Source organism: Trachypithecus francoisi, unplaced genomic scaffold, assembly GCF_009764315.1.
Source record: "Trachypithecus francoisi isolate TF-2019V2 unplaced genomic scaffold, Tfra_2.0 Lachesis_group4, whole genome shotgun sequence".
NCBI classification, from domain to species: Eukaryota; Metazoa; Chordata; class Mammalia; order Primates; family Cercopithecidae; genus Trachypithecus; species Trachypithecus francoisi.
In genome coordinates this window covers 88,165,795-88,180,964 of record NW_022681469.1, presented here as the reverse complement: position 1 = coordinate 88,180,964, position 15,170 = coordinate 88,165,795, and the positions used below count along the sequence as shown (strand labels likewise).

The window sequence follows — 15,170 nt, the reverse complement described above, 5'->3', positions numbered from 1 at the left end:
CTACCAACCCATCACCTATGTATTAAACTCAGCATCCGTTAGGTCTATTCCCTAATGCTCTCCGCACCCTGGACAAATTCTTGAGCTGTGTTTTGATATGGTTTGACTGTGCCCCATCCACTTCTCATCTTGAATTCCCACATGTTGTAGGAGGGACCCAGTGGGAGGTCACTGAATTATGGGACAAGTCTTTCCTGTGCTGTTCTTGTGATAGTGAGTAAGTCTCACGAGATCTGATGTTTATAAAAAGAGGAATTCCCCTGCACAAGCTCTCTCTCTTTGCCTGCTACCATCCAAGTAAGAGGTGGCTTGCTCTTCCTTGCTTTCCACCATGATTGTGAGGCTTCCTCAGCCACATGTAAATCCAGTTAAACCCCTTTCTTTTGTAAATTGCCCAGTCTTGGGTATATCTTTATCAGCAGCATGAAAACAGACTAATACAGTTTCTAGTTGTCTCTTAGACACCTTCCCTTAGATTCCCATCAGCAAACTAACCTCATCTTAACTCAGCCCACACTCATTATTGTCCCAGATACCTTTCTCCCGACACTAGTCTCCCATTCACTCAGTTTTAAAACATCATTTTCACTTATGACTCCCTGTCCAATTACCTACCAACCTAAACTCCACAGTATCTCTAATCTCTGTCCTAGCCTTTCCTCTCTCCTTCAAGTTCAAGATTATATTCTTTTTCACCTGGGCTCTCACAATAATGTTTCCCCTCCCTGTGTTCTAATATAACCACACCTAAACCATCTTATACTTTGCAGCTGGATTCAGTGTCCCAAAACATAGTGTTGATATTGTCCCTGTTTCAAATCTGTCAAGGCTAAAGGAAATTTCAATTATTAAAACTTCTTTGGAAAACTCTTTGGCATTATCTCCTAAAGTTGAACACACACACACCCTATATTGCATCCATTTCACAATTAGATATACATCAAACAAAAATGTATGACCATATACATAAAAGAAAGGTACAGGAGCATTTATAGGAGCATTATTCTTAATAGCCTCAATTGGCATCAATCCAATCTAGTAGACTGGATGAATAAATTGTGGGGTGTTCATGCAGTGCAATACTATACAACAGTGAAAAAAGTCAGCTTTTTTTACATCAATTTCTAAAACAGTCAAAAGTAATAACTGGTGTCAGAAATCAGGGGAGTGGTTTATTTTAGGGAGAAGAAAGGAAGTAGTTACTAGAATGGGACAGGAGAGGAACTTCTGGATATTGGAAATTTTCTTTTCTTTTTTTTTTTCGAGATGGAGTCTTGCTCTGTCTCCCCAGGCTGGAGTGCAGTGATGTGATCTTGGCTCACTGCAACCTCCGCCTCCTGGATTCAAGCAATTCTCCTGCCTTAGCCTCTTGAGTAGCTGTGATTACAGGCATGCACCACCAAGCCTGGCTAATTTTGTATTTTAGTAGAGACAGGATTTCATCACATTGGCCAGGCCGGTCTTGAACTCCTCACCTCAGGTGATCCGCCTGCCTCAGCCTCCCAAAGTGCTGGGATTACAGGTGTGAGCCACTGTGCTCAGCTGATATTGGAAATTTTCTATCACCTGACCTGGGTGGAGGCTACACTCTGCGTTCCCTTTGGGAGAAGAAAAATAAACACACACATATACACATATACATTCTTCAATAACTCTCCATTGTCTAACAAAGAATGTCCAAACTTCTCAAATGCAAAGCAAATTGTAGTCAATAATCTGTTCCAACCTAACTTTCCAATCAATGGAGTCAAATTCCCTTCCTTCCCAATGCTGACCCCTTCACTCCAGCTATGCTGTTGTTGTGAAACCCCGTACGCCAGCAGTCCCCAACCTTTTTGGCACCATGGCCCTATTTTGGAAGATGATTTTTCCATGGATGGGGCCGGGGATGGGGATGGTTTCAAGATGAAACTCTTCTACCTCAGATCATCAAGCAGTCATTAGAGTCTTATAAGGAACATGCCACCTAGATCCCCCGCACATGCAGTTCACACTATATAGGGTTCGCGCTCCTATGAGAATCTAATGCGCCGCTGATGTGACACGAGGAGGTGCTCGGGTGGTCATGCTCACTCCCTGGCTGCTCACCTCCTGCTGTGCGGTGCAGTTCCTAACAGGCCCGGGATCAATACTGGTCTGTAGCCCAAGAGTTGGTGACCTCTGCCCTACACCACAGATTCCACCTGTATATAACTTGGAAGCAAATTATTTTATTTTAAAAAATGAACATTGAAATTGGAAATTTCTGCAAGGCCTTTTTTTTTTTTTTCTAGGAAAGACTGTGGTATTTTTGGGCCAAATCCTACTAAATTATTGGGTTCTCCAACGTCCTGACACACCAGGGAACTTCACACTGTAAAGTCTCTAAGCCCAAGTCTCTACCGGTGATGTAAGATCATAACTGACTTAGGCCTTGCCATGAAGCCTGCTGGTACTTGAATAAGGGACCCCTCAGGGAAGAGTGAAGCAACACTGCATGTGGCCAGGGCTAGGAGCCCAATCTGACTGTGGGATGTCATTAAGTCTGGTGGACAATAATCAAAATCACAATGATCCAAGTATTTTACCTAAATCTGGGTCAACGCTGATCTCTGAACAAATCAGAAGTGGCTTCCAGAATTTCTAATGAGTGAAAGTACTACTGTAGGTAGTAATTTTTATGGTTCTCTGTGTCCGTTTCTGTGAAACAAAGCATTAATCAGCACTGAGGGACACTGAGAGTATCCAGTCCCTAGGGAGAAATAAATATAGCAGAAACAAACAGTTAGGGTTTGGGCTTTGAGGGCGGAGCTTCAGGGCAGGGCTTCCATTTGATTCTGCAAACTGAAAGTATTTGGAGCACAGGCCTAGTTAAATAGACTAGGCAATCCTCATGGAGATCATGAGTCTAGGCCACAGTTATGAGGGCATGTGTATATCCTATAACAGTTTACTTCAAACTTTAGCATGCTTAAGAACCACTTGGAAAGCTTGTTAAAATACAGTTTCCTGGGCTCCAGCCCAAGGGATTCTGACTCAAGTCTGTGGTCAGGCCCAGAATTAGAATATCTAACAGGCTTTCAGGAGAAATATTGTTTTAGACCAACTATTAGGCTGGTGGAACGAAACTAATTCCAATCTGCATTCACCACTGGGGGCAGGATATTTAATATGCTGCCAGCCTTTGTCAGATTTAGTTCAGGGACTGTTGGACTGAACGCACAGAGTGAGGGCATTGATTCCTACTGTGTAATGTAGTAAATTGAAGTAAAAAGGACAACTTCCTACTGGCGCTAGTTTGTGCAATGGGATGGAAGCCCTCTCCCTCCTGTCCTCACCTACTCCCCAGCGCTTGCTTGTGCAGTTTCTGGGTGGGGGAGGTGCTGTTGGCATCTAGTGAGTACAGCCCAGGGATGCTGCTAAACATCCCCCACAACAGAACTTTCCAGCCCAGAGGTCAATAGTGTGGAGATTGGAGGAACCCTATCTAGATCTCTATCTATTGGATTTGAGATTTTTCACTTGGGTTTTATATCAGGTTACACAGGGCATTGTAAGCTGGGTTCTCTAAAGTAATATTGTTCATGGTGAGGCGGTTTATAATAAATGAAACATTATATTCAACAAATAACACCAGCAAGCATTCAAACAAAATACAAATAAAGAGACAACTAATGAAGGTGATGAGGGAGAAAGAAAGAAAATTGTACAGGAAGAGTAGGTTAAGGGGAGTTCCTTTAGTAAAATTCTAACCAGGAACTTTCTGGAACAGGAAGAGAGGGTAGGCTTCATGTCTCATTCGGCTTTGCCTGGATGACACCATCTTTAAAAAGACTGGGCACAATTACACTAATATGAAATGAATGAAAGTGATTAGTCCATTCTCGTTTTAAGGATTTTTATAAATAAAGATTCTATGGTAGTTTTTGCGTTTTTTCTAAACTTATAATAGCTAATCACTTTTCCATTTAACAGGTGCTATCCTCTTAAGGGGAACTCTCAGAATAGTTTTAAGCCAGAGAGGATAGTTTAAGCCAGTAATAGTTTATTCTTGTATTCAGTAAATGCTTTTTGTTTATCCATATGGAAATGCCCTTTATCAGTGATTTTGCTTTCCTTGGTTTCACTAAAGGGAAAATTCCAGAAATAACCAATTGATAAGTTTGAAATTCTACACCATTCTGAGTAGTGCTATTAGTCACTTAGTGACCATCTAGGTTATCAGATCACCTGTTGTGCATCAAAGTGCTGTGTGCTCAATGAACTCTTATTTTACTTCATAGTGGCCCTACAGCGCAAGAGTAGTGATGCTGGCAATTCGGGTTTGCCAAAGAGAAGTCATAAAGTGTTTCCTGTAAATGAAAAGGTGAAAGTTTTTGACTTAATAGAGAAAGAAAAAAAAAATTTATGCTGAGTTTGCTAAGATCTATGGTAAGAAAGAACCTTCAATCCATGAAAGAAGAAAAAAAATTCCTGCTAGTTTTGCTGTGGCCCTTCAAACCGCACAAGTGAGAGCCACAGTACATGATAAACGCTTAGTTAAGATGGAAAAGGCATTAAATTTCTGGATGGGAGACATGAACAGAACTGTGTTCCTAATGATGCCAGTCAGGTTCAGAACCAGGTTCAGGCTTTCACTGGAGGTGTTGGAACACATGCCCTAGAGATAAAGGGTGCTGTTGTATTCTGATGCATCCCCTGTTAAAAATTAGAAACAATTGTTTAGACTAATTTTTTAAAGGCTAATGACATTTATCTATTATCTCTTACTCTTTTGGCGTAAACAAATCTCCCTTCTCTCAGCTTTTTGTTCTTTACCTTAAATAGGGTAATCATATTTTTGTTCAGACTTCTCTAGTCTTTCCAAACTCATGTTTATAATTTGAAGGCTATAATATAAAACTGTGCTCCTAGATTCATATTAAATGGCTATTTTTTCCACATTTCTTCTGTGCCAGGTTTTGTATTAGACATTTTCATATATTTTTGTTCCTCTGTGAGGTAGGTAAGCGTGGTCACGTTTTGTAGATGAAGAAACTGACTAAGAGAGTTTCAGAAAGTATAACTGACTTGAACAACATAGAAGTTAGGGAGCTGACCCCTGGACAGTTGAGAATTCACATATAACTTCTCACTCCCCCAAAACTTAACTACTAATAGCGTACTGTCAACTGGAAGCCTTACCAATAACATAAACATTTGATTAACACATATTTTGTAAGTTATATATATATATATAATATACTCTATTCTTAAAGTAAGCTAGAGAAAAGAAAATGTTATTAAGAAAATTGTAAGAATGAGAAAATACATTTATTCTTCATTAAGTGGAAATGGATCATGATAAGATATGTCTTCATCTCCACTGTCTTCACAGTGAGTAGGCTGAGAAGGAGGAATAAGAGGAAGGGTTGGTCTTGCTGTCTCAGGGGTGGCAGAGGTGGAGTGGATCCAGGTGTAAGTGGATCCTCACAGTTCAAACCTGTGTTGTTCAAGGGTCAACTGTATATCCAAGTTCATACATATCGTAAATGGTAGAACTAAGATTCAATTTCAGATCCAAAATCAGATTTTCAAATTCAATTTCCAAGTCATATGATAAATGATACTATTTAGAAAATCAAAATTAGTTTCCGGCTTTTACAAATCAAACTGCTAGTAGTAATTCTAATACCGTTATTTGATTGTTAATAATGCCACCACAGTGATGGCTCAGCTGAGGACTATAAAATAAATCTTTAACAAAATTTCCCATTTTTATTTTATTTTTCTTGCAATGATGTACAGCTGAGAATACAAAATAAGTCTTAACACTCTCCCAAAGAGTGCAAGATGCACAGTCACCATGTCTAACGATTCCACATCTGATGCTCTCAAGGCCCTAGCATTATTCACAAAATGACATAATTACAGATAACATTGTACTGATTATCTGTTATGTAACAAATTATCCCAAAACTTAGTTAAAACAACAAACATTTATTATCTCATAGTTCTTGTGGGTGCCTCTGGTTTGATGTCTCTCCTAAAGTTTGCATTCAGGTTGTAGACCAGGGCTGCAGCCTCATCTGCCTGGGAGAGGATTTGCTTCTAAGCTCACCCATGTCATTGTTGATGGAATTCTCATCCGTTTGGCTGAGGGCCTCATTCAGTTCCTTGTTGGTCACAGGCATCAGTTCCTTGTTACATGGACCTTCCTATGGGGAAGTACACATTATGGTAGCTGGCTTCCACCAAAGCAAGCAAGAGAGCGAGAGCAGCCAGAAAGACAGAAGTCACAGTTTTTGAAAACCTAATCATAGAAGTCACATCTCATCATGTTAGTATGTTATACTAATTAGAAGTTAATCACTAAGTTCTTCCCACACTGAAGAAAAGGGGATTGCTACAAGGATGTGAATATCATGAGAAGGGGATTATTAGGAGCCATCTTAGCGACTGCCTACCATAAATATTAGCCAATCTCTTTTTAATGAAAGCAAATTTTTTCTATATTTCTTAAATACTTAATTTAACCACTTATTCCACAATACTTGTAAGATAGAAATGGTTCTTCTTTCATAAGTCTTGCCAAGTCATCAGGCAACTAGCTGCTCTGACACATGTATGCTGGATTGAGACGAGCAGATAGAGGGAAGAGAGGACAAGGCTAGCTTTCTCAGTGCTAGTGCCGTCTAAACTGAGACTGGAAGGAAAAGTAGGTGATTAGTCAAGGAAGAGGGTGAGGGAAGAGTGTTATAAGCAAAGGGAATAACAGGTACATACTAATGCCTGAAGATGAGAAAGAATCATTTTCAATATTAAATATCTATATCCATTCTTCTCGGGTTATTATAGTTTGTGGTTATCCTTCACTTGATCTTAGCCAAAAGGCCGAGAAGCAATAGTTTGTGGTTATTTTTAATGGAGCTCTTTTAAACTGATCAGAATAACTGTTAAGTATTAAATTTATGATTATTTCTATTTTAGCAAAGTTTTATTTCTTTTTATTTATTGATTTATTTTGAGGCAGGGTCTCACTCTTGCCCAGGCTACAGTGTTGCAGTGCTATCACAGCTCACTGCAGCCTCAACACCCCAGGCTCAAGTGTTTCTCTTGCCTCAGCCTCCTGAGTAGCTGGGACTACAGGCATGAATCATCATGCTCAGCTAGTTTTTGTTATATTTTTGCAGAGACAAGGTCTTACTATGTTGTCTGGGCTGGTCTCGAATTCCTGTGCTCAAGCGATCCTCCTGTCTTGGCTTCTTAGAGTGCGCAATTACAGGCCGAAGCCACTGCACCCAGCCTCAAAGTAGTTCTCTAGATGTCTGTCAGGTAAATTGGGCCCAAGAACTCTGAGTTTGTCCTATCCACATGCACAATGACATTGCCTTCTCTTCTAGTTTTGCTTCTGCCTGAAGTGATATCCTAAGGTTGAGCCTACAAAATACTAGGTGTGCAGATTTAATAACTGTGCATGAGTTTGGTCAACCTCATTAGCCCAACCTGATAATTAAATTCCAATTAAAATATCCCCTGCTCCTGACACACAAAAAAGAAAAAGCAGTGAGGAACAGATTAGATTATTTTGACCTTTTAATTTCCTTTAGGCATTGGGTCTGTAGGTCAATGATTCATATTAACATGCTTTGTGTAATTAATATCAAGTCCCTTGGTAAGTAGGACAGAAATTCTTCATAGTTAGTGTTTTAGAAGGATGCCTGTAATCTCCATTTGCACAAAATAAACTGACATATGATTTTCCAGGAAGGATGTTAGAATAAATGACTATTTATCCAATCGTAGGATAGAGATATATTGTTAGTAGGGAGTATATGTCCATTAAATTGATTGTCTGACTCTGGTTTTTAAACTTTTTATTATGTACAATTTGGAACATACATAAGAATAAACAGAATATAATACTTTACCATCCTGTTCTAACAATCATCAACTTATAATTAATCTTTTGCCACTCACACCTCTAACCTCCTCATATTATTTTTGAAGCTTATTCTAGCTTATTCCATATAATGTAAAAGAGTATATAAAATCATTTCATCTAAGGATATTCCAGTATATACCTCTGATAGAGAAGCAGTGATTGTTTTAAAACACAACTACAGTACCATTTCTGTCCTAAAAAAGAACAACAATTTATTGGTATTATAATACTTTTCCTTTATTCTTATTTTTACTTTCTTTTGTAGTGAGATAGATGAATAGATAATTAGTGGTTAAATTGGGGGTGATTTTACCCCATAGGGGTCATCTGGCAATGTTTGGAGATATTTTTGTTACCAACTAGGGGGTGCTACTGGGGTCTAGTTGGTAAAAGCCAGGGAAGATGATAAACACACAGGACAGTTCCCCAATAATAAAGAACTGTTTCTTGCAAAATGTCAGTAGTGCTGCTATGAAGAAATTCAGGTAGGCAGACAGATAGATAGACAGACAGATAAGTGAATAACAGTTACAATGGACAAAAGCTTATACAGAAAAGAGATACAAAATTAAGTGACTTAGGTAGCCACACAAAGGACAAAAATGGATTTATGATTGAAAAGGTGATTCAGAATAGTTATTCCAATTGAGATGTCCCATCATGAAATAGAATTTTATGACTGTTTTAAAGGGATTATCAGTGGCCTATACTTAATTAATGGAACACGTGTTCTGGGTGCAGGTAAAGTAATTCAGAAAAATAGGTTTCTTACTTGGGCAGCAGAGTCAAAGGAAGTAATGAGCAAAATATTTAGTAAATATGAGTAGAATCTGTGTTCTGAAAAAATCTAGAAAAAATTATTTTGGATTCACTAAACACTCTGTCACAAATGGCTTTGTTTTATGTAAAACAACGCTATGTATATTAATGCTTGTGACACATTTTTAAGATGAAAATGAATATTACTTACTTTAATGTAGACAGAACTATGCTCATTATTCTCCACACAGAACCCCTGGCAATAATTTACCTAGCAGCACAGTGGTTCATGTAGATCAAAGCTGCATTATTTAAGCGTGTCCAGGGGGCAGGTTTTAGCTCTGTGGAAAAAAAAATATTGGTTTGCTTTAAGGAAAAAAAAATATTGGTTTGCTTCTTGAGAGAAAGCAATGTTTCACTAACTAGGTTCTTCATGCAAGTCCTACAATATTTAAACTCACATGAATTCCTCCTGTTACCTGGGAAGAACTCCCTTCCTGACGCAAATACTCTAAAATCTGAGGGAAGTATAGAACAACTGTGGGAAAGCCAGTCTCTTCAAATGAACAGCGATGTATTTTCGTTTAAATTAAACCCGAATGTTAACTAGACTCAGGAAAGGAAATGGCAGAGGAGAGCCTGTCGTTGATATAGAATGTGCCTGCCTGCATCGGCTCACAGACAAGTGATGAAGTCCAACTCTGAAATTTCAGGCAATTTGTATATCAAGCTCCTCCTTTTCTGCAGTCTTCTTTTCCATTGGTAAAATTCTTTTGCAGGGTCATGTAGGGATCCCACCCCTTCTCTGTGTTTTCACTCTGAAGCTCTACACAACTTTACACCTGAATGAACGCCAAACCTCTGTGGATATATAAAGGGAAGCTTGAGGAGGAATTTCACAGATACAGTGCAGAAGAAGCAGAGGCAAAGGAATTAACCGGCTCTTCAGCCAAGCAAATCCTCTACTCACCATGCTTCCTCCTGCCATTCATTTCTATCTCCTTCCCCTTGCATGCATCCTAATGAAAAGCTGTTTGGCTTTTAAAAATGATGCCACAGAAATCCTTTATTCACATGTGGTTAAACCTGTTCCAGCACACCCCAGCAGCAACAGCACGATGAATCAAGCCAGAAATGGAGGCAGGCATTTCAGTAACACTGGACTGGATCGGAACAGTAAGTGTGTTTTACTTGTACAGGTTTTTTTTTTTCTTTTCTGGTAGCATTAGCTCACATTGCTGTAGAACTGTTTTATTGGTAACTAACCTGAACCATATATATTTTGTGAAACAATTTGGGAGTAATCTGCTGCATGCGTAGGCTGGCATTCTTCCCTATGTAGTGATTTTAAAATTAACCTAACTAAAACAGTGGTTTAATAATGCAAGCACAGACTGAAGTTTTATCAAACATCCACAAACAAAACATTTCCAGGAATTAAACTATGGTTCTGTCAAAATCATGCAAAATGAGAGTTTTAAAAAGTATTGTTTTAGATAGCTCAAGTCCTGGTTGTTTTGTCAATTTATTTCAGGGCGTATGCAATTTTAGTAAAGTGTATAAAGGTAGCTAATATGTATTATTAGTTATCATCCACAAATACATATAGGGAATCACAGGGGAAAAAAGGAAGCTTCCAGGAGAAAAAATTTGTTTACACTGGATTTCTAAAATATATCTAGTGAGATAGTCAAAAGTTTTGATGAAGCTCAATATAAAAGAGGGACAAACTAAAAATGTTGGAGAATCATATTTTTCTAAAATAATTCCTTGTTGTCCCATTCAAAATTTAGATAATTGTATATTTCTGTGACAGACTGGGGACATTTTTGTAACTTAAGAGATTTAAAACAACAGCTTAGTTGACACACTAATTGACCACTGGTTAGGGGGATTCAATTTTCCCCTAACTTTTGTTTCCATCTTTTCCTTTAGAAGAGGCCACATGCTAATAATCAGGTTTTTAAGAGAGAGAGAGAGAGAGAGAGAGAGAAAGAGAAACAGTGAACAGGAAATCTTACACAAATCTTTTGCCTCTCCTTCTTCACTCCATTCAACTATGAAAAGTAGTTTTGACCTTTGAAAAGTCAAAGCAAATGTGACTGTTAATGTCTAAGAAAGCTAAGATGTTTTAACTTTCATGAAGATGGTTGCTTTTAAGTACACAGGACATATCTGATTATTATTAGATTACTGAGCAATGTGGTGGGTATTCGTTGTCAATGAACTGTCACTGCAAAAATGCCAAATCTGTATATACACAGGAACAGAAAGCTTGACAAGTCAAAATTATTTCTGGCTATTTCCAGGTGCATTCCTGAGGCAGCTGCAGGAAGGTGAGCTGGAGGCAGAATCAGGCACGCTGAGCACACTGTACAACCAAACAATTTATGCTTTACATTTTAATCCCACAATTCTAGATTTCTATGCATGCATGTATATATAAGTAAGTTTTTACACAAATGTCATGTTCCCCTTAAGCTATATCTCTTACCTCAGAAGTACTAGGATACAGAGATGAAGTGAAACTCCTGATTCAGTTCTACTTTGACTTAGCTTTCAGTACTCTGTAGAACCACTTCAGTGTCCCTTATCATTTCTATTTGTAAAATGTCAGCAGCCTGTACTTTTAAACATCCTTTTTTTTTTTTCCTGGTTGGCAAGACTTGATTTCTTTTCAAGCTTGTTATAGGCAATTCTCCTCAAGTTTAGATAACAAAGCAAGGGTAAGGAAAACTTAAAATATTTAAAGATTAATTTTTGCTTTAATTTCATAAGGCAGGTAACAAGAAACAGCCAATTAGAGAACATACCTATCAAATCCAAATAACTAAAACAAAAAGTTTGCCATGACCAATATTCAGGAAATGAACACCGTGGTTCCTTTTGCAGTTGTAAATCAGACACGTTAGGCATTTTTCTGCCATAAAATTCATGGAAATGTAGCCAAGTTGTTATGGCAACCATACGTTCCTGATTTAGGGGCTTTTATATTCTTCGAATCTTGAGTTGTAGTGGCATTTTGCATTTCAGACATCTTACTGTTTGTATTTTTTAAAAAATAGTTTGGGAATTTATGTTTAAAACATAGTTATTAAGTTTGATACGCAACATGTCAGATGTTATACACATATGCATGTATGAGTCTCTGCAGCGAAAGTCTAAAATTGAAATAAAATATTACTGAGAGCATATGCATTATACACAATATTTAAATGGCCCTATCACATTCTTTTCAACAGATTTTTTAAAAGCCTAATTGAAAACACTTGCAAACATTAACCATTATGACCCTTGAGAAAGAATATTAAAGTATACTCTTTTAACTCATTGAATAACGAATATTTACACATAAATGGAAGAGCTGCTAACCCCTTATTGGAGAGTGAGACTAAGAAAATTGGATTTTCAAACACTCTAATAAGCAATCAGCTAATGTTATATATATAAAAAATCGGGCCTACATTTTTTTTCCCAAAAAAGTTATAGCCATGTAAACTGATGATTTTCATAAAAGTGTCTCTATCCTATCCAGGCGGATTGTTTTCATTGTGAAAATAAAGTAGGTGCTCACTTTCTATTTGGCAATTTTCTATCATTTGGCTATTATTTTTGTCATTGCAGATCACTTTTTCAAAGGTCTTCATTTGCATTTTTGTCTCTGATGCACATTCTTTTTTGTTTCCTGCAGCTCGGGTTCAAGTGGGTTGCCGGGAACTGCGTTCCACCAAATACATCTCTGATGGCCAGTGCACCAGCATCAGCCCTCTGAAGGAGCTGGTGTGTGCTGGTGAGTGCTTGCCCCTGCCAGTGCTCCCTAACTGGATTGGAGGAGGCTATGGAACAAAGTACTGGAGCAGGAGGAGTTCCCAGGAGTGGCGGTGTGTCAATGACAAAACCCGTACCCAGAGAATCCAGCTGCAGTGCCAAGATGGCAGCACACGCACCTACAAAATCACAGTAGTCACTGCCTGCAAGTGCAAGAGGTACACCCGGCAGCACAACGAGTCCAGTCACAACTTTGAGAGCATGTCACCTGCCAAGCCCGTCCAGCATCACAGAGAGCGGAAAAGAGCCAGCAAATCCAGCAAGCACAGCATGAGTTAGAACTCAGACTCCCATAACTAGACTTACTAGTAACCATCTGCTTTACAGATTTGATTGCTTGGAAAACTCAAGCCTGCCATTGCTATTTTCTCACTTGAAAGTATATGCTTTCTGCTTTGATCAAACCCAGCAAGCTGTCTTTTAAGTATCAGGACCTTCTTTGGGAATAGTTTTTCCTTTTCAAGTTTTTCAAGATGTAGGTATATCCATGAATGCAATTTGCATTTAAATTCCACGTATCCTGTAGTTTTAATTCCTCATTGTTCTTAAAAGACTGTTGATACTATATACATCAGTGAATCATTATATTTTAAAACAGAAAAGGGCTTCTCAGATACCCTCCATCTACTGGCCCATCCCATATCCTAAACAAAACCCCTTCAAAACAGAAAGGTTAAAAAAAAATTGTTGTCATGAATCTTCGCAGTAACATTTCAGAAAGGTGCTTTTTTGGTACTCTTCATGGGAACAGTTTAGCAGCCATGAGTGATCTTCCTTTGAAAGAGAATGAAAGACTTTGTGACATTTCACTTCAAAAATAAGCCCTGTAGCTCTTTACAGTTGCATAGTATGAAATTATACCCTGCATGCTGACCCTCGCTTGGAATGGAATGCCAGAAATGCATGGCAGTGGCTAATAAGTAAAGCTGATTAACTATTTATTTGTCAATGTTATTATTTAATGAGCTTTCACATGTGATTTTTTTTCAAAATGTTAATTTTTTAATGTTTTGGAACTTTTTCATGGACCTAAATATTTTCCTATATGATTTGTGGTTGATCTTGAAATATGAAAATACATGTTGTAGATATGTAAAATGATTATTTTAGTCTCCTTATTACATATATGTTCATGGTGAACTTTATCAATAGTATGGATCTTTTTAAATCAATAAGATGCTTTGTAAAGTTGAAATACGTAATACTTTCTTGTTTAATCTGTGCAATCAGAAGGTGTTTTGACCTTCAATTCAATTGGTTTCTTTTAACAAAAATAAACACTGCTAAAAGTTATTGTCGTTGCCTCTAACATGTATAAAAGGTGCAAAAACTGTAGAATAAATGTGTAAGGGTAATTTTTTGTTTTCTAAGTCACATGCAAGCTTTGACAGAAGTATCTATTCTAAGAGAGGAGAGAGAGGGAGACATGGAGTCCATCTCTTCAGCAAATGGGAGGTTGCAAAAGTTGGGTGTCAATCCAGCAATGAGTAGTCATGAGAATATCAAATTTACATACACCAGTGGATGCCAAGTCTGCTGCTCATTATCATCACCTGGGGGAGATATTATGAGACCCAGTGCCCAGGTTTTCATCCACATTACATCAGAATTTCTTGGAGTAGTGCTCAAATATCAGTAGGTTTTAAAGTTTTCCAGATGATCTCAATGTACAGCTAAATTTGAGAAAGGAATTGTGAAGAAATCAATATCTTATGTTGGAGAACATTGAATACTATTGTATGGCCCACAAACCAAAAACATGAAATAAAAAAAGGAAGCAAAAGCTAATTTTTCAGTGCTTTCAACTTTGGCATGTTGTTATATTAAGCAACATAGTTTCTTGAAGCAGATTACACAGTTGAAGGACTGTTGTGTCAATTCAATCAAATGATTGACTTCATCACTCCAAATGAAGAAAACCAAAGAAGCTCATGATGTATTGGTAATATTTCCTGGGTTTTGCCTTTTGGGATGCTGAGCATGAAAGACTCCTTAGCACTTTTTTTGTAGTAGATTGTTCTTTTTGTAATTACAAGTCTGAAAATCACATGTAAATCACATATAGCATACTAAACTAAACAAGAACGTTAATATTGTTGCTTCCCTGTGAGAAGTAGAAGCATCTAAAAAAAACCTCTAGATTTTATAATAATGCTGACTGTTATACCACCAAATAAAGAAACAAATCATAGCCTACTACTGATTTCTCTTTCAGTCTCAATAAGCATCTTACATTATTTCATATTATATCATCATATTACTACATGAAAAGTTCATAATAAATATAGGTTGAAATACTAAATATGTCTTGTTTCATATGTCTAAGTTACCTGTCCATCCTCAATGTGGGATATTTAAGAACACAGAAAACTTCAGATACAGACACTTTGGCCATTTCTTCCTTCTCAACAAGACAGCACCTTTTACGGAAGACCTTAGAGATGGTCTCAAGAATTAGTGTGCCTTAAAATCTGAGGCATAAAAATGACTTGATCCGACAACAGCTTTTCACAATCAAGAAGACTATGTTGTTGTGTTTTACTAAAACAAAGGTTTTAGTGATAATAAAATGCTAAAATCTTCAGTGATTTGATTCCTAATAGTGTATTAGCAAATGGACCATAAATATACTAAGAAAAAAGAAATGTAATAAATAAGACTTCTGTAGTCTCTGCTAAGT

At 37.6% G+C, this 15,170-nt stretch overlaps 1 protein-coding gene and 2 long non-coding RNA genes across 3 annotated transcripts in view; 1 reads left to right on the top strand and 2 right to left on the bottom strand.

Annotated features, from left to right (window-relative positions):
• The window catches only part of LOC117073184, a 106,873-nt gene that overhangs the window by 49,771 nt on the left and 41,932 nt on the right, over positions 1–15,170 (bottom strand). The gene's annotated exons all lie outside the window — the stretch shown is intronic.
• Positions 5,745–9,728, bottom strand: LOC117073183. The gene is made up of 2 exons (XR_004433146.1): positions 9,633–9,728; positions 5,745–6,176 (listed from the first exon to the last, which is right to left on the bottom strand). It is a non-coding gene; the product is annotated as an uncharacterized LOC117073183 (long non-coding RNA).
• Positions 9,442–13,783, top strand: SOSTDC1 (sclerostin domain containing 1). The gene is made up of 2 exons (XM_033193732.1): positions 9,442–9,838; positions 12,354–13,783. Exons 1-2 carry the CDS (start codon positions 9,634–9,636, stop codon positions 12,767–12,769), a joined length of 621 nt encoding a protein of 206 aa, XP_033049623.1. The 5' UTR covers positions 9,442–9,633; the 3' UTR covers positions 12,770–13,783.